This window comes from Globicephala melas, chromosome 19 (genome assembly GCF_963455315.2).
Source record: "Globicephala melas chromosome 19, mGloMel1.2, whole genome shotgun sequence".
NCBI classification, from domain to species: Eukaryota; Metazoa; Chordata; class Mammalia; order Artiodactyla; family Delphinidae; genus Globicephala; species Globicephala melas.
The window spans coordinates 11,096,112-11,121,121 of NC_083332.1; the positions used below are offsets into that span (position 1 = coordinate 11,096,112).

Consider the following 25,010-nt stretch of genomic DNA (forward strand, 5'->3'; position numbering starts at 1 on the left):
TCTCTGTTTATCTCCACTCTAATTGTTATTATTTCCTTCCTTCTGCTAGCTCACGGTTTGGTTTATTCTTCTTTTGCTAGTTCCTTAAGTTGTAAAGTTCGGTTGCTGATTTGAGATCTTTCTTTTTTTTTCAATGTAAGCATTAACAGTTATAAACTTCTTGCACAAGATTATTAACTACTCTGAGCCTCAGATTCCTCAACTGAAAATTGCAGTAAAAGCACCTGCTTCATGGCATTATTTCAAAGATTTAATGTACTATTAAATTAAACTCTTGGTAAAATGCCACACACAGAGGAAAATGTTCCATAACTGTTAGATGCTATTACTACTACTATTACCATTAGGCTCTATAAAATCAGGTACTCCTACAGTCAAGGACTACCTGACTCTAGATCCACCTGTTAGCTGTATGACAATGGGCACGTTTTTTCACCACTGGAAGCCTCAAGTTTTTCACCTATGAAATGGAAATAATGTCGATCTGGCAGGGTTACATGAATCAAATGAGATATATGTAAAGTATATAGCCCACGCGCCTAGAGCCCATGCTCTGCAACAAGAGAAGCCACCGCAGTGAGAAGCCTGTGCACCACAACGAAGAGTAGCCCCCGCTCACTGCAGCTACAGAACGCCCGCGCACAGCAACGAAGACCCAACACAGCCAAAAATAGAATAAATAAATTAATTTTTTTAAATGGATAACCAACAAGAACCTACTGTATAGCACAGGGAACTCTGCTCAATGTCATGTGGCAGGCTGGATGGGAGAGGAGTTTCGGGGAGAATGAATACATGTATATGTATGGCTGAGCCCCTTTCCTGTTCACCTGAAACTATCACAAATTTTTAATTGGCTATACTCCAATATAAAACAAAACGTTTTAAAAAAAAGAAAATTTATTCCTTGAAGGAACGAGACTTGTTGTTTAGCAGAGCACCTCCCACTGTAAAATAATGTCACCTTCATTGACTCTTCGTTTTTCTTTCGATGACAGTTGATTCAACACAAGGAAGTTCTTCTGGCCTCTCAGGTGGTGCTATTGCCGGCATCGTGATTGGAGTCCTGGCTGGCGTAGCTCTGAGAGCACCCCTGGTGTATTTCCCGTATATGAGATAGACTGAAGGGTATGATGCCTTTCCTCTTGTTCTGCTTTCTCTGAGGCTAATCGTCATGCTCGGGAGAGGGAAGGAGACTTCATCTCTGTCTCTGGACCTGAATCTGCTCCTTATGCTTCCTAAAGCCCTGCTTCTTGGCACTAATTCTGATGGGTCTCTTCTTCCCTGGTCTTCATGCTTCCTGTGCCCTACTCTGTCTTGGGCATAGTTATTCCCAACCCCACCTGGTTTAGAGGGAGCAGAACCAATTATGTCCCTCTGTCCCCAGTCAGGGAAGCCAAGGTCCAAGAAGGAAAACTAATGAGGAAATGAAAGAAGCAGGAGGAAGGGGGTCCTGCGCTCTGTCGACAACAGTAGCAGGAGGAGGGGACAGGACAGGAAGAGAACCTAAGAAAAGCAGAAACAACCAAAGGCCTCCTGGGCAATAAATAAAGTGACAAAGAAACAGCATCTACCTACAAAAGGGGAAAGGTGTCAGGGTAGAAATAAGCTCAGAAGCAGTTGGCATGAATGGCCCCAAATGTGAACAGCCAGTAAGCAGGAGAGGAGTAAACACCAGAAGGGATGATGGGTAGATTGAAGGAGGAGGTCCTCAGAGGAAAGAGGACCAACCAAGGTATAAATGAACACTGAGGAGCCCCAAGGAGTCATGCTGACAGGGTCCTTCTTAATTCAAGGAGCAAAGGTCCTGTGCCTGGGAACAGCAGTCACAGTGCCTGATATTTATTTAGGGCAAGTGACCAGCGCGATCTCACAGAGCACAAATCCTCAGACCACAACCAGAGTAAGTAAACCTGCTCACCTAGTGAGAGCTCGTATGTTCTACTATATACCCTGCCCTACCAGGGAATCCCGGATTTCCAAGTGAATCCCTACCTTCTGAATTATTAGAGGGGATCTCAGTTTCCCAAGCTTAAACTGGCATAGGTCCTCACGCCCTTCCTAGCCATGTAAGATTCCTCTGAGACACAGCTGGGGGAGAGACACTCGCCCCTCCTAGGCCAGGCAAGCCAAGCAGGCCATGAGATGGACATGTTTCCAGGAGCCTTTTCCTCATCCTACCTCCTTCCCCCTCCTGCCTCTATTATGGATGCGGGCATCTCCTTTGGTGAGACTTTCCCTGCCTTTGGTGCTCTGGGTACTGTGGGCCTCAATGCCCCTCCCTGCCGCTGCAGCCTGCTGCAGAGACACACACCTGGGCAAAACTCATGCCTTGTGAACTGGAAGAAATCTTCGGAAGTGCACTGAGGCCTCTCCCCGCCCCTCCTTGGTCTCATGCCCTGGGGTCTGGACCGCAGACTGAGGGAAGTGAATTCCTTAAGTCTTAATCATGGGCCACCCCCCCACCCCACCCTCTCACCACCTGCCCCCTCCTTCAGCTAGAAGCACAACAGCTTCGGAACACCACGTTCTGAGGCCATAAGTCAGCTCTGCATTTTCATGGGTTGGTAACTTCTTTTGCTTCCCCAGGTCAGGGCTAAAATTCACCCAACAAGCCAGTTTCATTGGCTCTTTTACTCATGAAAATATCTCTGTGTAGAATGGGTTATTCTTGAAGACACAAATGGGAGATCAAGTTTGGATCAAAGTTCCTTACTGCAACAACATACAAAGAAGTATTGGTTAATCACTCCCATGGGTCTAATTCATGCAAGAATGTTGACTTTAGAATTTTTCCCATCCTGTATTTCAATCCTGGCTGTGACCTTGAGCAAGTAACTTAACCTCGTTGATCCTCAGCTTTGCCCTCTGTAAAATGGGCATGCTGCCTACTTCAAAGAGAAGGTCAAGGAATTAACTGACAGAAATGTAAAGCCCTCATCACAATGCCCAGCTCGAGAAAGGCACTAGATCATTCTCCTTCCTCTGCCTCCTATCTGATCCTGCCCTTACTGTCAAATGATCATTTCCACTCTAATGGGTCTGAGGCCTTAGTTCCTTTACTGTCTATTAATAAATTTTACTGAATATTCTCATCTTAACCTTCAATAGAATATACATACATACTGAAAAGTGCTTAAATCATATTTTAACAATCTGAACAACCCATGTAAGTAGCACCCAAATCGATAAATAAAACATGTCATTCCCCCCCGCCAAAAAAAGACCTCCAGTTACTTCCCTTCAAAGAGTAACCACTATCCTCACTTCCAATGCACTGGACTAGTTTGCCTGATTACGCGCTTACATAAAGGAAAAACACAGTATGTCCTTACATGTATCTGGCTTCTTTCATTCAAAATTGTTTTGTAAGATTCATCCATCTCATTGTATGCCCTTGTGCTTAAGTGATTCTCATTGCTGTATCATCGTATTTCACTGTAGCATTCCATAATCTCTCTCTCCTAATGATCATTCAACAGGATGTTAGTAAGCAGAGAAAATGGGTAATAAAAGCCCTTCTCTGAAGCTAAAAGTTTCAAAGTGGTGAAAGCATGTGGTGCTGAATCACACTGGACAAGGTGAGGGCCTGGCCTACGACACTGATTTAATTGACTGCTGTTCATTCCTTTCAGATTGACGAAGGTGCATATTCTGCCCTGAACTTCAATGCCCAGGAATCAAAGAAACCAACTTCAGCCTCCCATCCCCAACAGCCACAGAAGTGGTTTATTGAGAAGTTAAAAAAAAAAAAAGAAGAAGAAGAAGTAGTGTTCCCTGCATTACTGACTTATTCCAAGTTTCTCATCCCCATCGCTAGGAGATTCTTTCACCCTTAGGGAAAGTGGGAAGTGTGTCTTCCGCCCCGCACCTCCCTAATGACACACATCCTGGCTGCCAGGTCACAGCCCCTTCCTTCAGAGTCAGTAGATGAAAAGGTACATCGAGGAGGAGGTCTGGAGGAAACCCAACCTTCCTTGTCATTGAACTTTGGCAAAGCAGACCTTGGGAGAGAGTTGCCAGAACGTCCACCCCTCCCATTTGCTGACCTAGACCAGTTTTATTTATTTATTATAAATTTATTTATTTGTTTGTTTTTTATTTTTGGCTGTGTTGGGTCTTCGTTGCTGCGCGCGGGCTTTCTCTAGTTGCGGCGAGCGGGGGCTACTCTTCTCGTTGTGGTGCACGGGCTTCTCACTGCAGTGGCTTCTCTTGTTGCGGAGCACGGGCTCTAGGTGTGTGGGCCTCAGTAGTTGTGGTGCGCGGGCTCTAGAGCGCAAGCTCAGTAGTTGTGGCGCACGGGCTTAGTTGCTCCGCCTCATGTGGGATCTTCCCAGACCAGGGATTGAACCCGTGTCCCCTGCATTGGCAGGCGGATTCTTAAGCACTATGCCACTAGGGAAGCCCTAGACCAGTTTTAAACTTGCGTATTCAGAGCACACTCATTCCTTCCCACCTCAGTCCTGTCCTATTGGAGTCTAACTTGAATTTGCCATAACCTTGAGAGTTATGTCCTTATGCACTGAAATGCATGTGCCAGAAAAGAAGAGAGAGAAACAGGAAAAGGAAAAGCTTCTCCTAGCTCTTCAAAGTCCAGTATAAATCCACAGGAAAATACATATATAACCAATTTAGGACTGCAAATTCTACACCTTTGTCTACTGTCAGCATTGTCTACCTGCAGGATCAGGGCCTAAACACCTTGCTGCTTACCTAGAACACCACCTAGGCCCTTTGGAAAACTCTTCTTCAGAGAACTACTAGAAGAAACTAAAAAACTACTTGTCTAGGTCCATAAGTAATTCCTAATAAAAAATGCAAAAAATGCAGGTACGTTTAAATAACTTTATGGGCTTTACTCCAGGAAGTGCCCACAGAGGAAGGGGTTATTGCTTTAGGGGGCAGTTGGCTCTTAACACATACAATCTGCTGGGACTTGGGAAAGGAATCAGAAAGCTACCCTTCAGAGATGATCTAAGTAATTGCTAAAGAATGCACAGTTTGTGGTACTGAGTTTTTCCCCTTCCTTCTGAGACATTCTGCAATTTTAATTGTTGTAACTCCTTTCTATGTGAAAGGGGTTGTTTACTTAATTTGCTGTGTAAGCCAATCTGACTGCCTTAGGTGAAAGACGCCACCAAAACCCCTCAAGTCCCTCTGGCCAGAAGCTCCTCAAGCTTTTTATGTCAGGGGCTCCACATAGAAAATAAGAAGAAGCAGTTTTCTACATTCATGGCCAGAAAGGGATCTCGCTCAGTTTCTAGGCGCCTCAGACCAACCATCAGCACCATTCTATTCCGTGTTTCTGCCTGTGCATGTTCCATCCACCCCACTCACCTTCTCAGGAAACCTTGGCCTCTGCTAAGGTGTGTTTGGTTCTTGAGAAGCAGGAGCACCTGAAGGGGACACGACCACCCACGCAGCTGGCCTCGTTTACAACCTAGAAAGCTGCACTGGTGCTGATGCTCCTTAGGACACAAGGGGAGGATTATAGCTCAGCTCTGGGCTTCGTGAAAGCCTCTGAAATTTGTTTTCTCCCATGGGGTCTATGAGACCCAATGTGTCAGCACAAAAAGGACGGGCAGGAGAAGGAGAGGCACATCTACTTCCCACCCAGCCTCCTTCTGCATGGATGGAACCTCCTTGAGGCTGTTGAGAGAAAGGTTTTATTCCATATTCATTACTTGATCTAATGCTGTGTGGAACTGGCCCCCTCAAAGAGGGTTGGTTGGGAGTTCTCTGTACTCAGGTACCTCTTTCAGGGTTTTTTAACCCTGACACAGACTGTATATACCTCCCCTCATCCACGCTATTCTGTGTAATTTAATTTTGCCTGGCTAAGGCCGCTTCTGAATTATTTGTATAATTTGCTCTATATTTATAATAAAAATTATATATCAGGCATCAACATGCTGCCTCACAGTTGGTACTATTTTCTACAATGTCTTCTTTACAGGCAGAAGAAACAGGAATTGCTTAATAGGGAGTCAGCGTGAGCCTATTTCTAAGTCCACATGGTATCTGATCCAGTGATCAGAGAATTCGCTCAATTCATTTGCACACCTGCTAACAAAGTGAGTCTATCTAGAGCAACAAGCCACAGCTCCAACCTGCCTGGGAGAAACTGCCTGTCTTCCTCTGGGACAGAAGATGACTTCATGAGTAGAAGATCTCCTGGCCTCTTTACTAGGGACAAATCACACTTCCCACGCAGGTGGCTCCAGTGAGTCAGATGCAGCGATACAGCTTTCACTCCAACAGTCTCCACGGCTTCAGGGGTATAGAAATCTCTCTAGCACCCTCTCTTCCTTGTACCCTGTTCCTTTCTTTCTGCCCCTCAGAGGGGCAGAGCTCTTCTAACCTGGGTAACCTTCATTCCTTAATTAGCCTGTTATCTCATTTCCTTCACTTCCAAGCAACTGAAACGTGTGCTGTCTTTCTCCTTCCTCATGCCCTGGTTTCTCCTGGCCCTCTGCAGTGCTGGCTCCCTTCCCAAGACCACAGGAAGCAGCAGAAAATCAGCACCCATCTCTTGGCCAATTCAAAGGTACTTTCACTGTCCTCACATTGTTCACTTTTACCACATCTGAGACCACACACAACTTCTTCCTTCTGGACACTCTCCTCCTACCAGCCCCACCTGTGCATTGCACCCCGACCTCAGATTTCCTACTCAGACCTGCTTGTCTCGCTCCACACCACCCTCTTTCCACAGCTTCCATGACCTCTCTGCAGGGGGCTCCTTCATCTATATCTCTAGCCCATCTACTTCCCAGAACTCATGACACACCCAAATACCTTCTGAAATTGCTCCCCATCTGAACTGGCTTTCCCCCACAGGTCACTCTTTCTTCTCAGTGACGCCACTGCTTCCTCGGCCCTTGCTCTTTCGTTTTCTAGATTCAATACATCGTCGAAGCCTGTTGATTCCTTGTTTAACATCTCTCAGTTATGTCATTCTCTCCATTCCCATACACCTAAATAACCCAGGCCCTCAACACCTCTGCTGGAAATACTGCTTCCAGTACTGAATTCTCATCTTTGGTGTCTACTGAAATCTCCCTTGCACACTACTGCCTCATTGCCTTCCTACAAACTGGTCCACTCTCCTACGCAAGAACCTACAGTGACCTCCCCTGGTCTACCAGATGAGTTCAAATTTCTTCCTCTTTACTAATACTTCTGACTTCCTTTCCCACTACTCTCTAGTATTATTCCTCCATTCTAATTAGCTCTGTCTCCTTATCCATCCCTGATCCTCTTCCCCATACACACATAGAATTCTTAGTCCCAATAATATGCCTGAAATCAACTACCAAACAGGGCAATGTCCTTTCTCTTATCTCATGGAGCAGTTACCCACACCAGTCATCACAAGCAAAAACTCCAACCATGGGGAAGATGAGGACCCTGTAGCATTAACGTGTAAACCTCAGATTCCTGACCAACCTGTGACTGAGAATCTTTTCCTGATGACCAATTTATGTGTTCATGAAATCCTTACGGAGCACCTACTGTGCTACAGGTCTCGGTGTTAGACCCCATGAAAGATGCAGAGGTGAGAACTACAGGGTCCCTACCCCAGGGAATATAAAGCAGAAGACAAGAGAGGAGACATAAAAAATCATAATACAGAAGTAGAAATGGAAAATGCCACAAGAGAAGAGAGGGAGAAATCCAATGGGAAATATGACTACACATGAAACGACTGGGAAAATTTTAAAAACAACTGGTATTCAGACCACACCCACAGATTCCATTTAATTGGTGTGGGGTGGAACCCAGGCACTGGTAATCTTTAAAGTTTCCAAGATACTTTTAATGTGTAGCCAGGATGGAGAACCTCTGCTATAAGAAGTAAGACTTAAGTCTAAAAGCAGTGGGTTTTAGTTAGGAGTATAAATCAGAATTACCTAGGGAACACTTTCCACATTCATAAGCCTATAAACCATCACTAAAGAAGCTGATACAGTATGTCTGGAGTGAGACCTGGGCTTTATATTTTGAAAAGCTCCCAGGTGATTCTCACATGTATTTTATGTTAGCAAACACCTAAAACATAGCTATGATGGATATACAAAAATAAACTCAAAATGGATTAAAGACCTAAATGTAAGACTGGATACTGTAAAACTCCTAGAGGAAAACATAGGCAGAACACTCTTTGACATAAATCACAGCAATATTTTTTTGGATCTGTCTCCAAAAGCAAAAATAAACAAATGGGACCTAATTAAACTTAAAAGCTTTTGCATAGCAAAGGAAACCATCATCAGAACAAAAAGACATCTTACTGAATGGAAGAAAATATTTGCAAATGATATGACTGATAAAGTGTTAACATCCAACACATATAAACAGCTTATACAACTCAACATCAAAAAAGCAAACGACGCAATTAAAAAAAGGGCAGAAGAACTGAATATACATTTTTCCAAAGAGGAAACACAGGTGGCCAAAAGGCACATGAAAAGATGCTCAACGTGGCTAATCATCAGAGAAATGCAAATCAAAACCACAATGAGGTATCACCTCACGCTTGTCAGAATGGCTATCATCAAATAGAACATAGGGACTTCCCTGGTGGTCCAATGGCTAAGACTCCACGCTCCTAATGCAGGGTGCCTGGGTTCGATCCCTGGTCAGGGAACCAGATCCTACATGCCGCAACTAAGAGTTCACATGCCACAACTAAAGATCCCTTGTGCGTCAACTAAGACCCAGCACAGCCAAATAAATAAATAAATAAATATTAAAGGAAAAAAAAGAACACAAAAAAGAAATATTGGAGAAGATGTGGAGAAAATGGAACCCTCCTACACTGTTGGTGGGAATGTGAATTGGGGTAGCCACTGTGGAAAACAGTATGGAGGTACCTCAAAAAATTAAAAATAGAATTACCATATAAGCCAACAACTTCACTGTTGGGTATATAACCAAAAAAACTACAAAAACATTAATTCGAAAAGATACATGCACCTCAATGTTCATAGCAGCATTATTTACAATTCCCAAGGTATGGAAGTAACCTAAGTGCCCATCAACAGACGAATGGATAAAGAAGAAGTGATATATATATGTACACACACACACACACACACACACACAATGGAATATTATTCAACCATAAAAAAGAATGAAATTTTGCCATTTGCAGCAACATGGACAGACTTGAAAGGCTTTATGCTAAGTGTAATAAGTCAGAAAGACAAAGACAAATACAGCCTCTCTTCATCCATAAATCGGGGGAAGGAAGAATTAATCTAAATGACCTCTAGGCTTTGCTATTCAAAGTGGGGACCAATAACCAACAGGAACGGCATCATCCAAAAGCTTATTAGAAATGCAGAATCTCAGGCTCCGCCAGAAAAATCAGATTTGTATTGAACAAGATACTCAGGTGATCTGTAAGCACATTAAAGTTTGGGTCACTTCTCTAAAGTGTCTGCCACTTCTACAATGCAATAGTTTCAGACTCACCTCAACTCTGTCACTTAGCAGGGGAAAAAAAAAATTTACCTCATCACTTCACTTGCGCCCTTTTCCTGATCCTAACCAGAGCTCTCAGGCTTGCCCATATCCCTGTAGGGTTTTCAGAAACACGGATGGGGCAGCGCTGCCGCCTTGTGGTCATGATCAGTAAATGCACGTGATCTTACCGTTCTCACCTGGAAAGGAGGCGGGAGGGTTGGCAGAGGGGGGTGACGTCTAAGTCACAGATGAGATAAGAGAATCACAACCACCCACAATGACTGGAAGTAACTGTCAGACAGACCTGGGCCTACATCATAGAGTAATGTCACATTTCAAAGGGCAGATTTTATAATACCTAATAAAATGTGGTATTAGTGGGAATCCTGGGTCCCAGACCAAGCTCTACCCTTGGAAACTTCAAGAAAAAAAAAAATCACTGTGACAGTTATTTTCAGACATCCAGCCCCCACCTGAACTCCATCAGTAAACTTGTAATATTCCAACTTACTTTGCTCTGACAGTTGTCTCTCACCCTGAGCCAAAGTGTGTCTGATGCAGACTCACCAAGCCTGCGGCCACTCTGTGTAGGCACAGAAATAAGCCTCATACCTTTCACACAACAGACCTTCACATTCTTGTGAACAACCACCATACGCCCTTCCATCTCCCCTCAGCCACTTCCAAAAGGACATATTCGGAAGTTCCCTGTACTCTCCTGTCACCTTCTGAAGGGCAAGTGAAGTGTGTCAACCAGAGCAGAAACTCTGAGTCCTGGGAGTGTCCCAAGCACAGCAGCAGAGGAACAGGACGACCCACATCCCCATTCTGAGCACTTCACCTGTATTTAGAAAGCCAAATCCCACGTCAGCTCATGTGAGGAGATGGGTTCTCGACTTGTGCTGCTACCCAGTCATCCCATAGCTGTGTAGGTGTATACTTTTTGTTGTTTTATTTTTTATTTTTTTTTGCGGTACGCGGGCCTCTCACCGTTGTGGCGTCTCCCGTTGCGGAGCACAGGCTCCGGACGCGCAGGCTCAGCGGCCATGGCTCACGGGCCCAGCCGCTCCGCGGCACGTGGGATCTTCCCGGACCGGGGCACGGACCCGTGTCCCCTGCATCGGCAGGCGGACTCTCAACCACTGCGCCACCAGGGAAGCCCCTGTTGTTTTATTTTTAAGAAATATCTATTAGAGCCTGCGATGCACTATGCGCTGGAGACACAAGGATGAATCAGACCTGGTCCCTGCCCTCACTGAGGGCCAGGTACGGAGGGAAACCAGTCCAAAGCCAGAGCATTGCGGTTACATGAGAAACACTTTGACAGAGGTGAACACAGACGTGGGGGCCCATCTCGTCAACCCCCTGTGAAGACTGTCCACTCTGGGTTTTCTGGGCTCCCGTTTTCCTCATTTCAAGCTCAAAGAGAAAAAGAGAGAGAACGCAAGTGTCCCCGATTTTTGCAGTCAAGGTTCAACCAGACATTTGTCTCTGGATAATCCAAGATGTTGGTGGGCTCCCACTTTATTCTGATGTCCTCGCTCTCCTATCAGAGCTCACCACACCGGCACATGCAGCAGCCCGGCAGCCGCATACTAGCAGACATTCCAGCAAGTCAGGAAACTTGAGTTTTTCTTCCCTGGCTTTAGGGATAACTGACTGTGATCTTGAACAAGTCACATAACTTCCCTGAGCTTTCATTCCCGCTTCCATAAAGTGGAGCAGCTGGACTAACTCTCCACGGGTCTATGTGTGTAGTGGGAGCTCCTTAGAGATAGCGTCACACCTTCTTCTTCGCGGGAGTCACCACCTGCAAATACCGGGCATACATTATGGACTCAAATGCTCACTGAATGTGTGTATGAATAAATGACTCTTCTTAGAGCAACAGGAAGCATGGAGTCAATCAACAAGCATTTGTGAATGTCTACTACATATACTGTAGAGTGGGGAAACCAAATAACAGTGGGAAAATGGTTATTTCTCCCACTTTCCCCTTACCTCCTTCCTGGAGGGGAACTTTGTAAGTCACAAAGACTGTGCTTACACAACTAAAGTTCTCAAGACGAGCTCTAATTAGTTGTCAATATTAACAAGAGAAGAGTCTGACTCTTTTCCAGGGAGAAGCCACATCGGTGGTTTACATCAGACCAAGCGCAGACCGAGCCTCCAACTCGAGGACAATCTCCACTGCCTAGCACAGTGCCTGCCGCCTGCAGATGCTTTATAAACTTTGTAGTAGCAAAGTCTACAATCAACCCTCCAACATGTCCATAGGCAGAAATAATCTGAAATTGAGAGGGTAAGAATGAGCAAACAAAAACCATGCCTGGCCTCTTCCCTCCTCTTGGCTGGAACAAAAGTCACACCACCTTTACTCACTCCTGCCTGGAGGAGCCAGGGAGGACTTCCTGCTAACCTTCCCCTCAGCCCCATAAATATCACCCAGCACTTAAGGCCAGCCTCCCCCCATCTTTGAACCCATTTCCTGAAGCCTCTGGAATGAGTCACACTCAGTAAGTGCTGGTATTGTGTACCCTCGATGTTTGCTCCAAGTAGTATCACCTCCTTGCACTTTGGGCTGTTTCCAGACAAGGTCTGAAACAAGAGCCCCAGCAGCCTGGGCAAACACCTTCCCCGCTGTGGCTCCTGTTTCTCAAACCCTCTTGGACATGAAGCCTTTAGGGTCTTTCACCAACCCAGTTCCCTCTCCTTTAGGCGGGAACCACGAGGCCACAGCCACCTGCCTGACCAACAAGGAGGCCTGCTTTGACCCGGTGCTCCAGGCCAGGGTTCGGGGCAAGAGAGAAGAGCCTCTCCTCCTTGATCCTCTCTGCTTCCCTCCTTACGTGGCCACAGAATTGGAGGAAATTGTAAACAGTGGGGACACGGCAACTTCCCAAACAACAACACTGCTATTGCTGATCCAAGAACGGGAGTGGGGAGGACAGAGGGGAAACACGCCGTGTGAGTCTCTCTTTGCCAGCCCTTAGCACTCTCTTTCCTGCCAGATACTAAGCTAGAAAATGTCACTCACATGTATTAGGAAATTCAAACAAGGAAAAAGACTTGGGGAAGAAATCATAGCACACTGGCGGGTAGGGAGGCGGGAGGGAGGACGGGAGGGGCTGAGAACTGCTGCCAAGTTATCAGTCGCCCTCCCACGTTCCTAAGAATATGCTTCACTCCTTCTCTTTGGCCACCTTTACCTTCCAGATTCCCATAAATCACATGGTCCAGTTACCTAATGAGACCAGCGTCACTTGGCCGTTCTCACCCTCTAGTGGGAACACTGGCCTGGGAGTAAGGCTCAGACCCCCAAGCCACGTACCACGCACAGCCTGAGCCACTCCAAGAACTCGGGACCCTCTCACTGGGAACCTTCCACACACTCTTCAAGCAACGCACAGCAGCACCAACAGTTGAAATGAAAGTTCTAATCTCTTCCCTCCTTCTGTTGCTGCCACTAATGCTGGGGTCCACGGTCTGCAGCAGCTCAAATACAGGTAAAAAAAATTTTCTTTTTTTCTATGAAAGATAAAGAGGGGGGAGAAGCATGGCAAAACAGAAAAGAACGTGACCACACATGCAGTAAAATGTAGCCCCTTTAGGTTACAGGGATTAGGGGCAAGTTAGCCTGTCTCAGTGCCCGTTTCTTCACTTACATAAAGGAATGAACTGTACATAAATCCAAAGAGTGTTGTGAGAGTTAAAGAAGCCTGTGTGTATGGAAGTGTCTGCAACTGTAGCTGGCGGGGGAGAAAAAAATAATGGCCCAACAAAGATTTGCTGCCTCACCTGCCCCCCCAGTCCCTGTTCTAGAGGTAATGAATGTCCCCAGGGCCAGGCTTGGAGGCAGTGGTGGGAGGGTGTTGAAGGCAACTGTACAACCACAGACAGTAAGTCATCCTCGACTGTATTCTTTACGGTGCACCAGATGTGCCCCAACAATTTTTAATGCTGTTTCACGGTATGGTGATAAACTAGAAAAATCACACCACCAGGTAGTACCCGTGTTTGAAACTGTAGGCACACCAAGCCCTGTTTGGACAGCTCACCTTTGGGAAGCAGACCCTGGGTTAGGGGCTCCGAATCGGCTCCACTTTTCACTACAGCTGAAGTGGCCTAGCCCTTAGCAGAACAGCTGTGCAGAAGAGACCTCATCTCGACCTATGTCTGCACTCGAGGGGAACATCTCCCCAAGGGCTACTTTGAGGTGAAATAGCTTTGTTATATACTGAGCATCAACTCTGTCCTAAAATCAGGAGTTCTCCCTACTCCACCCCAATTTCCAACGTTCCCTCCCTTACAGAGAGAGCTCTCTGGAAGCTGCTGGGCCCCCCAGCCCTGGGGCCTAGACCACCATTCTGGAAGGGAAGGCTTTTCCACCACTAGGACAGACACCAAGGCTAGAGTCCTCAGCCTGGATTCCAAGCTGCAGCCACAGCTGCCTTTCCAGTCCAGCCCTCCTCGCACTAAGTGCTCTGTGCTCCACTCAGCTAGGCCTCAGGCTGCTCCCGAGCTGCTCCTGTGCTTTCCCACCAGCTCAGCTTCGCTCACAAAACCCACCCCAAGCCCCCTCCTCCCACAGCCTCCCTTGATTCGTCCCAGGACCACATGTGAGCCCTCCCGCCTGTGAACAAGCTTAACCCTAACTCGACTCTCTGCCCTTTTCATGTTCTACCTTAAGTTGAGGTGTTGGTGTGCCTCTCCCACCTCCACCCCTGCCCTTCTACACTGTAACCTCCCCTCTGGCACAATCTGGTGTATTGTTTCCACATTCCTCACACTATCCCACACGGTGCTCAGTAAATATTCGCAAAGTGAAAGAATAAATCCTCAGGTTTCTGAACTCAAAATGTTGCCCTTAGGAGACTCGACACCCGCGTTTCATAGCAGGCCCACTGACATTAGGGCTGGATAATTCCTTGTTGTGGGGGGGGGGCTGTTCTGTGCTTTGTAACCTGTTTAACAACATCCACGTGGCCTCCACCTGCTAGAAGCCAAGAGCAGCCTCTCCCCTACCACCCTGCCCCGCCCAGTTAGTACAGCCAAAAATATCTCCAGACATTGCCAAATGTCCCCTGGAGGGGGAACCACTGCCCAGTGGGGCCACTGCTCTCTACCAGTAATTCTCAAACATGGCGACACGTTTAGACTCACCTGGACCTTTAGACTCAGACTTGCATTGAGGGGAACCGCGATCCAAATCCTGGCTCCATCACTTACTTTGACACCCTGGACAAGATGCTTAACATTTTTCAGCCTCAGTTTTATTTTCTTAAAATGAATAAAATACCACTTAGCGTGTGCAACTGTTGTGAAGAGTAAACTATGGATAATGTGAACCTAATAAGGGTTCAGTAAATGGACTGAGTAAAATTTCTAAAGTACCTACTAAGGCACAGGAGCAACGAACTGGGGAAAGCTCACTGAGCTGCCAGGTGGCGCGATTACAAACCAGAGGGGACCGGTGGTGGCTGGGCTCAATTTTTGCTTCCCAGGCAAGGGGAGTTTGCAATGATGGACCAAGTCTGGCAAGAAGAAATAAAACACTACACAACCCTCCCGCCCAAAAATTCTCCAAATAAAATCTGATCTTGCTTTATCTCTTCAAATAACCACATACATGTTTAATATGCTTTTCACAGGGAAGAGGAAAAAAAAAGAGAACCGATGACAATGTTAAGAAATAAATTACTTACAATAATAGAATACTCATTCCTTGTAAGATTACTTATTAATTATAAAATTATTTATAATAAATAGCTCCCATGTGTTAAACAATCCTATGTGGCAGGCTTCTCCTAAACACTTTATACATACTACTTCATTGTGTCCTCACAGAAATGTAGTGTACTTTTTTATTTTTAACTTTTCATTTTTCAGACTTAAAAATGTTGTGAAAAGAATCAGAGTTCCAATAGATCCAAAAACCCCCACACAGTTTTTTTCATAGCCATAATATGATTATCAAAACCAGAAAATTAGCAATGATACAATACTATGAACTAATGTACGAATTTTCAGAATTTGCTAATCATCCATTGACGTCCTTTTCCTGGTCAGAATCCAATCCAGGATCCTACACTGAAGAAAGGCGTCATCTCTCCTGGTCTCCTCCGATCTAGGCACTTTCTCAGCTTTCCTCGTCTTTCAGGACCCTGACATTTTTAAGAGTACTGTCATTTATTTTGTAGAATGTGCCTCAATTTGGGCTTATCTGATGTTTCCTCATGACTAAATTCAGATTATGCATTTCTGGCACTAATACCACAGAAGCGATACTTGCCTTCTCAGTGCAGCACATCAGAAGGCCCACGATAACAGTATCTCTCATGATGGGTGATGTTACGTTTGAACACTGCTTAAGGTGGTGTCCATAAAGGTACTATTTTCTCATTGTAGTTAATAAGTATCCTGTGGAGAGATACTTTGAGACTATGCAAATAGCCTGTTTTTCTCATCATATTTTTGCCCGTTAATTTTTAAAATCCATTGATGATTCTTGCCTACAACAGGTATTATAGAGTCTTAGCAAAGCAGTGATTTTCTATTTCCATCATTCCTTCTACATTTATTAATTAAGATTCTACTATAAGAAAGAGCTGTTCCTTCTTTCCCATTTATTTAGGTTTTCCATTATTTATTTTTATAAGTAAAGACTTGGGGATATTTGTGGATTATAATCTATTACTATCCTTATTCACCACGTCGCTCATATTGTCCCAAAGCTGGCCACTGAGCTCCAGGTGGCTTTGGTGTCTTTTTTTTTTTTTTTTTTTTTGCGGTACGCGGGCCTCTCCCCGCTGCGGCCTCTCCCGTTGCGGAGCACAGGCTCCGGACGCGCAGGCCCAGTGGCCATGGCTCACGGGCCCAGCCGCTCCGCGGCATGTGGGATCTTCCCGGACCGGGTCACGAACCCGCGTCCCCTGCATCGGCAGGCGGACTCCCAACCACTGCACCACCAGGGAAGCCCTTTGGTGTCTTTTTGACGTGTCATTTCTTTAGCAGTTCCTGACTTTCTCACACCACGAGATGTTCCAGCCTCATCTTGTACTTCCCTTCTGCAGCCCTGGCGTCATCCATTTGTCCACGGAGCCCTGGTTCCTTTCATGAGGGAATGATATTCACAAACCTTGGGCACTAGGTATTGCCCATGGCTACTAGGGCTAGTGCGTCTAGGCCCTCTGGTGGACAGATGTGTGCATACACACACCAATGTACTTTTTTTAGCCCCGTTTTATTGGATTGGGCAAAAAGTTCATGCGGGTAAGATGTTACCAAAAACCCGAACAAACATTTTGGCCAATCCAATACAAATTATGTAAATGAGGCACAGAAAAGGTAAGCAGCTTGTCCAAAATCACAATGCTAGTAAGTAGCGGAAATGAGAAGTCAAAATAATAATAGAGCTACTGCAAAACCTAACAAGTGGAAGTAACTTCTTTACACATACAAGTCAGCAAAAAGCAGCAAGCCTAATACTCCAGCATAGACATTCCCTTTGGGAAATAACTAGAAGTCTGCAATAATAACCACAATAACACCCATCGTGTACTGAGCACCTACTTGGGCCCCAGGCCCCAGTAACTCCTTTATTCCTAACAACACTGCAAGGTGGATACTAATATCCACTCTTTACAAACCAGAGAACCAAAGATCATAGAAGCTAAGTGACTTCTCTAAGACTACATAATTAACTGACAGAGCAAGCAGTTGACCCCAGGTCTGTCAGGATATAAAGTCCATGCTATTCTACTGTATTAATACTATCCAAAGCTGATTTTACGTAGAACAGAAATAAGCTTTTACCTTAATAGTTATATGTTTATTTTGATGCATGTTAGGAGAACAATCTAAGCATGTATCAAACCCATAATCTCACAGATAACATTGCATAGGATGAAGCTCTTATGTAAATTAAATTTATTTAGACAAAAGTATCAAGTAAATAGTAGAAAAGGTGGTATAAGTTATAGCAAAAATCATTAAGGTGGTCCAAAAATGTCTGACTGACACTTGGAGGACATAATATTATAGTAACACCTTCGTTTTCAGTTACATCATGAAGTTAGGGTCATGTAGGGCTGCAGAAAGAACAGCAGACTACGAGCCTTGGACCAAGGTTTTAGCTCCAGGTGTGTCACCATTACCTTTGTGAACTTGGGCATTTCATTTGCTCTCTCTAGGCCTCAGTTTTCTCACCTGAAAATAAGAGATGGTGATTTAGTTAATTAGTACAATGCTTTAAAAACAACTTGGTAATGATATCAAGAAACATAAAACTGTTCATAACTTTTGACCCAGTAATTCCATTTTGGGAAATCTTGCCCAAGGCAGCAATCCAACATTTGGAAAACGGTTACAAGCACAAAGAAATTTATCAATCTCCAAAAATAAAACAATCTAAATATTCAGCAATGAGAGAAGAGTTAAATAATCGGAAACACATATACTTGAGAGTGTTAGTCAGTCATTCAAAATGTCTGTTATAAATGTTGTAGGAAAACAAAGGAACAAGCTTATAAAGTGAACAAAAAGAAATTGGCTCACATACTATGGTTATCACCTCATTTAAAAATTATATGCAGGGACTTCCCTGGTGGCGCAGTGGTTATGAATCCACCTGCCGGTGCAGGGGACACAGGTTCAAGACCTAGTCCAGGAAGATCCCACATGCCGCGGAGCAACTAAGCCCGTGTGCCACAACTACCGAGCTTGCGTGCCACAACTACTGAAGCCTGCGCACCTAGAGCCCATGATCCACAACAAGAGAAGCCACTGCAATGAGAATCCCACACACCACGACGAAGAGTAGCCCCCGCTCGCCGCAACTAGAGAAAGCCTGCGGGCAGCAACAAAGACCCAACGCAGCCAAAAATAAATAAATTAAATTAATTAATTTAAAAAAATTATATGCAGTTAACACACCAAAATTCCAACAGCTGATAAGGGTAAAGATTTCTTCATTTTTACTTTACAAATTTTCTCTAATATAGTTATATTGCATTAAAAACGAAAAAGAAAAACTTCTCAGTGAAGGGGTTCCACTAATGATCTCCAAGTTTCCTTCCGGCTCTAATATTCTGTGGCTTTTCTCTGGAACCAGAAGTAGAGATCAGGTGACAGTGATATAGTAGAAAAGTTTAGACAGTTGGAGTTATGCCCGTTGAAATTACTTTAACGCCACTCCAAATAGCACACGAAAACACTTGGAAACCAGCACTTGGAGAAATGATGCAACACCCTTCATCTGTGTGGCAGGAAGGGCAGAAAGAGTTTGGGAAATAGGAGAGCGGGATTGAACCGGATGCTGCTCTAAGGGCCCTCTCTGGACAACTTGTTCATCCGCTTATCAAACAAACATTTACCACGTGTCTACCATGTGTCAGGAGCCATGTAGCTGAATGACCACTGAGCCATTGGTTCAGAGTCTAGTGAGGAAGAAAAATTTTTAGTTTGCTAGGACCACCATAACAAAATACCACGGACTGGGAGGCTTAAACAACAGCAACTTATTTTCTCACAATTCTGGTGGCTGGAAGTCAAAGATCAATGTGTCAGCAACTTTGGTTTCTTCTGAGGGCTCTCTCCTCGCCTTACAGATGGCCGTCTCCTTGCTATTTCCTCACCTGGTCATTCCTCTGTGCATGTACATGCCTGGTGTCTGTTTGTGTGCCCAAATCTCTTCTCCTTATAAGGACTCCAGTCAGATTGGATTAGAGCCCAACCAACAGGGCCTCATTTTAACTTAATCATCTCTACAAAGGCCCTATCCTCAAATACAGTCATTCTGAGTTATTAAGGGTTAGGACTTCAATGAATTTTAGGGGGACACAATTCAGTCCACAACACATTTCAAACAACAAACTATAACTGTGCAAGGATAGAGCTGTATTGAAATGTGACGGGGAACCATGGGAAACCGTAATTAATTCTGGCAGGAGATATGAGCAACTCCTGTACAGAGGAAGCATCATCTGGACCCAGTTCTAGTCCCAGAATCTCTATAAAACATCATACTTGATTGTCATAAAAATATTTTAGGTATCACAAAATGGGAATAAGATAGCATCAGGTGGTAAGACAGACTTGAATAGAGGCCAAAAGAGGAATGGATTTGTTGCAGAGGAACAAAGGTAAATACCATCCTCTTATAGTTGAACTGGGATTATGGATTCAAATACAACCGAACGTGGAGGTCTGGTGAAGCTCCTGACTGGTCTATGGAATAATCTACTCCTTGCTCTCATTCCTTAGGTCATGAGGATTTTAATATGTGTAGGGAGGGATCTTAATGGGGGGAGGTTGTAAGGTGTTGATTAACCCCTACCTATTGTCCTCTCTTCCATCCAGAAGCCATTCTTTCTCCACCTACCTCCAGCTCAGCTTTTCTCTAGGCCAGATTTTAAACCTCAATTCCTTACCCATTTAAAATACTCCTCTCTTGAAGCACCCTAGATCCCTGAGTAAAAAGGAAGAGCAATGGAGCTACGCTGACCTCGGTAGCACGATGATGCGGGACCAATTCTCTTGGTCCCTTCCCTTTCCAGTGACTGGAAGTGACCAGTTTTCTTCCTACAGGGATTGCCAGAGGCCATAGGGACCAACGCCAGGCTTCTGGGAGGTGGCTCCAGGACGGAGGCCAAGAATGTGAGTGCAAAGGTCAGTAATCCAGTATTGACAACAGCGATACGCCATCAGATCCCAGCTTGTTCCCCTGAATCCCTCTGGGACCGGAGCAGATGTTATCTGAGCTGACCTCACCCTCTCCCCTCTCCACAAGACCACCACATTATTTTCTTCCTGAGTTTCATGTAAGAACCAGACTCCTCCAAGGTCCAGCGGGGAGCTGGCTGAATCTCTGGCTGCCCCCTCTCCCTTACCCTCTTTTCCCCAACAACCCAGGGCTGCCTTCCAAGTCTTTCCTGGACCCCATTCTCAACCTTATTTTACTCACAGGTAAGACTGAAATCAGAGAGGCAAGCTTGCTTGAGGTAAAGCAGCCACTAAAAAGCAGACACCTAGGTCTTATTCCTCATTTTTCAGTCTCCCTAATGATACCCGGATGCCTCCTCCAAACCTGCCACCAAATCCTTGCCCATACAGGTCAGGCAAACAACTTAGAGACCCTGGTGCTCATGTAACTGGATACCTTCACTGTGCTGGGTTGACCCTTTCCCACACCCACTGCAGTATGAAAACGAATCGAGAGGCAGGGAAGATGGCAAGTAAAGCCCTGCCTCAAACATATTAACCCTTCTAAGCAGCAACTCCCTTATTTCAGATTGGTTCCTGAGAGCCCCTAAAAGAAAACTCATGGCAGTGCCCAGGCTGCCAAAGAAGCCGTGTCCCTGTGATCATTTCAAGGGCAGAGTGAAGAAAACCAGTAAGTTGCAAAAGAATGACCTTCCTTAAACCAGAGTCACTCTGTGGAATCAACTAGGGCTGAAGCAGGGGTTGTGAAGAGACAAGAGAAATGAAATGAAGACCAGGATAAGCACACTTCTCAGCCCTTTCTACTCAGTGTCAACTTGTGGGGAAATAGGAAGAGAAAGAAAAGCAAAATGCAATTCTCCTAATACTAGAGAGGCTTAACCAAATTCCTTAATGATAGAATGCCATTGCTTATCAAAGTGGAGGCAGATGGGGCTGTTGGGGACCGGTCATTGATCTCTGACAATGACACCGGTGTTGGTGTCAAACAAAATGTGATTCCTCCCTAGTCTAGGTATAAATAAATGTCATATAAAAAGAATATTGGCAAGAGGTAAACTGATTGATGTTATGATATTATCAAGAATGGGATGAATCTAGATCCTTATCACTGTTGACGGAGGTAAAATAATATTTGGTAGTACCTATCAAAAACTTAAATGTGTGGGGCTTCCCTGGTGGCGCAGTGGTTGAGAGTCCGCCTGCCGATGCAGGGGACACGGGTTCGTGCCCCGGTCCGGGAGGATCCCACATGCCGCGGAGCGGCTGGGCCCGTGAGCCATGGCCGCTGGGCCTGCGCGTCCAGAGCCTGTGCTCCGCAATGGGAGAGTCCACAACAGTGAGAGGCAAACTTAAATGTGTGTACCTTTTAACCAGTAATCTCACTTCAAGAAATCTCTAGTATAGAATATTAGCACGAATATTCAGATATATGTACAAGAATATTAATTATAGCAGTATTGTAGTGACAAATGAACATATTAAATGCTCATTATTTTGTTTTGTTTTGTTTTGTTTTTGTTTTTGCGTTACGCGGGCCTCTCACTGCTGCGGCCTCTCCCGTTGCGGAGCACAGGCTCCGGATGCGCAGGCTCAGCGGCCATGGCTCACGGGCCCAGCCGCTCCGCGGCATGTGGGATCCTCCCGGACCGGGGCACGAACCCGTGTCCCCTGCATCGGCAGGCGGACTCGCAACCACTGCGCCACCAGGGAAGCCCCTAAATGCTCATTATTAACAGACTTATAGTTTGTTCATTTTACAATGTATACAAATATCCAATTATGGTGTTGTACCCCTGAAACTAATATAATGTTAGATGTCAGTTATACCTCAATAAAAAATTCATCAAGAGCAAATTGGGCAGTTCTGCACTTGTCAAAAATAATTAGGTAGGTCATGTTGATTGGAAAGATGTCCACAATATATTAAGTGAATAAAAGGTGCAGAGACCCCCTAGTTCAAGCCCATCACAAAAATAAATTTCAGTGAATTAAAGGTCTAAATTTGAAAGACAAACTTACAAGGGAATATTGGAGGCTATATTCATGACCTTGGGGTAGGAAAGGATTTCTTAAACAAGTAACAAAAATTATAAGTCATAAAGGAAAAGATTAATAAATTTGACTTTATTGAAATTAAGAAATTTTGGTCATCAAAAGAAAATGACAAGAAGAAGAAGAGTAGGGGTATGTCTGCAAATATTAATATCGATAAAGGATTAATATTCAGACTGATAAGTAATTCCTATAGATCCATGAGAGGAAGGCAGGAAACACAACAAATAGGCAAAAGAGTTGAGTACACACTTCAGAGACAAGAAATCCAAATAGCTAATAAACATGTGAAACGGCACTCAACCTTACGAGTAACTGAGAAAATATGAGTTAAAACCGAACAGAGGGACTTCCCTGGTGGCGCAGTGATTAAGAATCTGCCTGCCAACACAGGGGACATGGGTTCGAGCCCTGGTCCGGGAAGATCCCACATGCCGCAAAGCAACTAAGCCCGTGCACTACAACTACTGAGCCTGCGCTCTAGAGCGCGTGCTCTACAACAAGAGAAGCCACCACAATGAGAAGCCCGCGCACTGCAACGAAGACCCAATGCAGCCAAAAATAAATAAACAAATTTATTTTTAAAAAAACAGATCACTCTACATCATAAGATTGGCAACAATTTTGAATTTTTGAATTTTATTTTATTTATATTTTTATACAGCAGGTTCTTATTAGTCATCCACTTTATACATATTAGTGTATATATGGCAATCCCAAGGATTGGCAACAATTTTAATGTCTGATAATTCCATGTATTGCCAGAGAGTAGAACAGAGAAACTATCATCTCCTGCTAAAGGGAGTGTAAATTGGTAAATCACTTTGAGAAAGTGCTGGTAGTTATCTACTAAAGTTTAATTTCTGTGACCAAGCAACTCCACTCTTAGCAATTCCATACTCAAAAGGAATGTTGCTTATGTACAGTGGAAGAAATGAACAAGGATTTCATAGCAGGATTGTTTATAACTATCCCAAACTGAAAATTGGTCAGTGAATAAATAAGTAGTAGTATATTTGAATATTATATATCTGTGAGAATGAACAATAATAAAGCAACATAATGTTGAGTAGAAGAGAAAAAAATAAGCGAGAATAGTTATAGCATGATTTGATATACATAAAGTTTAAAATAAGGCAAAATTAAACTAAATTATATAGGAATGTATAAGTAGGTGGTAAAGCCATAAAGAAAAGAAAATATTTTTTATTAATTGTTAAATTAATTTTTAACTAATTTAATTAAATTAATTAAATTTTAATTAATTTAAAATTAATTAAATTAAATTAAATTTTAAGTTAAGTTAAATTAAATTTTAAAGTTAAGTTAAATTAAATTTTAATTAATTTAATTTTTAATTTAATTTTATTATTTGTTAAAAAAATAATAAAAAAAAGATTTGTTAAAGGAACATAGAAAAAACAATATGTATAGGATAAGCTCATTTTGTTTTTTAAAGTGAACTATTATGTTTATATACAAAAATATATGGAAAACTATGTAGCAAACTAGTAACAACAGTTAGCTCTACAGAATGAGGAGTAGCAGCTGAGGTTGGGGCATCCTTTAACTTTTTACTGGATATACTTTTTCATTTTAATTTTTTCCATGGGATGAGTCTTACTTTTAACATTTTAAAAGCTCTCATAAAAAATAAATTCTAAAAATGTTTTTAACAGTAGTCTCTCCCTTTTCTTTTCACCCTAGGGCACCAAAGACACCACAAGAAGCCAACCAAACCCTCCAGAGCCTGCCAGCAATTTCTCAGACGATGTCAGCTGGCAAATTTTGCTCTGCCCTTATAGGAGCTCTGAGAGCCCACCGTCCCGATAAAACATTCTGTCAACAAGGCAGTGAGCGCACCTAGAAGATGCTCTTCTCCCACCTCAAGCTCCCCATCCCTGTCCCTACTCCCTAAATCATCCCAAAAAGCATGTTCCCCAAGATTATTGCCCCCTCTAGTGGCTTCTTGTCAGTCTTTTCCTGGGGCCTCCCCTTACCCAGGCTTAAATTTACTTACCGGGAATCTCTGGTTGCCTAGCTGGTCCCACTGGGTCTTAAATACAACCAAGCAAGTAGTAAACAAAAGTCAATAAATATATTTAAATGTAATAGGTCAAAATCATTTTCAAATGGGGTCTGGAAACTCACATTCAATCCAGACAACCCACTTTACCCTGTTCATTCCAAACTCAATCCAGATTATACACACACCTCTATCCAACACCACCTTCAATCTCACTCCAGTTTCCAACTTTTTATTCTTTTACTCATTCAACAAACCTTTCTGAGGTAAGAGCTAGGTGGGGCAAAGAAAGAAGTTAAAGTAATGAATCAGACATTGTCCTACTAAAGATAATATAGGTTTTAAAAAAAAGAAAACCTGGCACCATTTCCTAGCACATAAAATGCCTCTAGTATTTATGATTATCATCATCACCGTCATTAACGGTCATCTGACTGTAAGTTTCCAATCTACTACAGAAGACATGTGCAGAGGCATAGTTGAAGGCTAGAGAGATGGTGTGGAAGATTTCAAATGCCACTCGAAACAGCTTCAAGATGTAAAAATGAGATGTCTTTCTTATTTTTATTTTCCTTTTTTTTTTTTTTTTTTTGCGGTACGCGGGCTTCTCACCGTTGTGGCCTCTCCCGTTGCGGAGCACAGGCTCCAGACGCGCAGGCTCAGCGGCCATGGCTCGTGGGCCCAGCCGCTCCGTGGCATGTGGGATCTTCCTGGACTGGGGCACAAACCCATGTCCCCT

The 25,010-nt window shown here is 44.0% G+C and overlaps 1 protein-coding gene across 1 annotated transcript; it reads left to right on the top strand.

The window, feature by feature from the left end:
• Positions 1-12,687: 12,687 nt before the first annotated feature.
• CXCL17 (C-X-C motif chemokine ligand 17) lies at positions 12,688-24,357 on the top strand. The gene is made up of 4 exons (XM_030874076.3): positions 12,688-12,977; positions 20,059-20,139; positions 20,762-20,863; positions 23,953-24,357. The coding sequence occupies exons 1-4, from the start codon at positions 12,899-12,901 to the stop codon at positions 24,048-24,050; spliced, it is 360 nt and encodes a 119-aa protein (XP_030729936.1). The 5' UTR covers positions 12,688-12,898; the 3' UTR covers positions 24,051-24,357.
• The last annotated feature ends 653 nt before the right edge of the window (positions 24,358-25,010 follow it).

Bases quoted from the DNA above. Each gene is read 5' to 3' on its own strand.
- CXCL17 (XM_030874076.3), top strand. From the start codon at position 12,899: ATGAAAGTTCTAATCTCTTCCCTCCTTCTGTTGCTGCCACTAATGCTG. The intron at 12,978-20,058 runs GTAAAAAAAATT...TTCTTCCTACAG, and splicing joins CTGCAGCAGCTCAAATACAG to GGATTGCCAGAGGCCATAGG. The intron at 20,140-20,761 runs GTCAGTAATCCA...CCCTTATTTCAG, and splicing joins CCAAGAATGTGAGTGCAAAG to ATTGGTTCCTGAGAGCCCCT.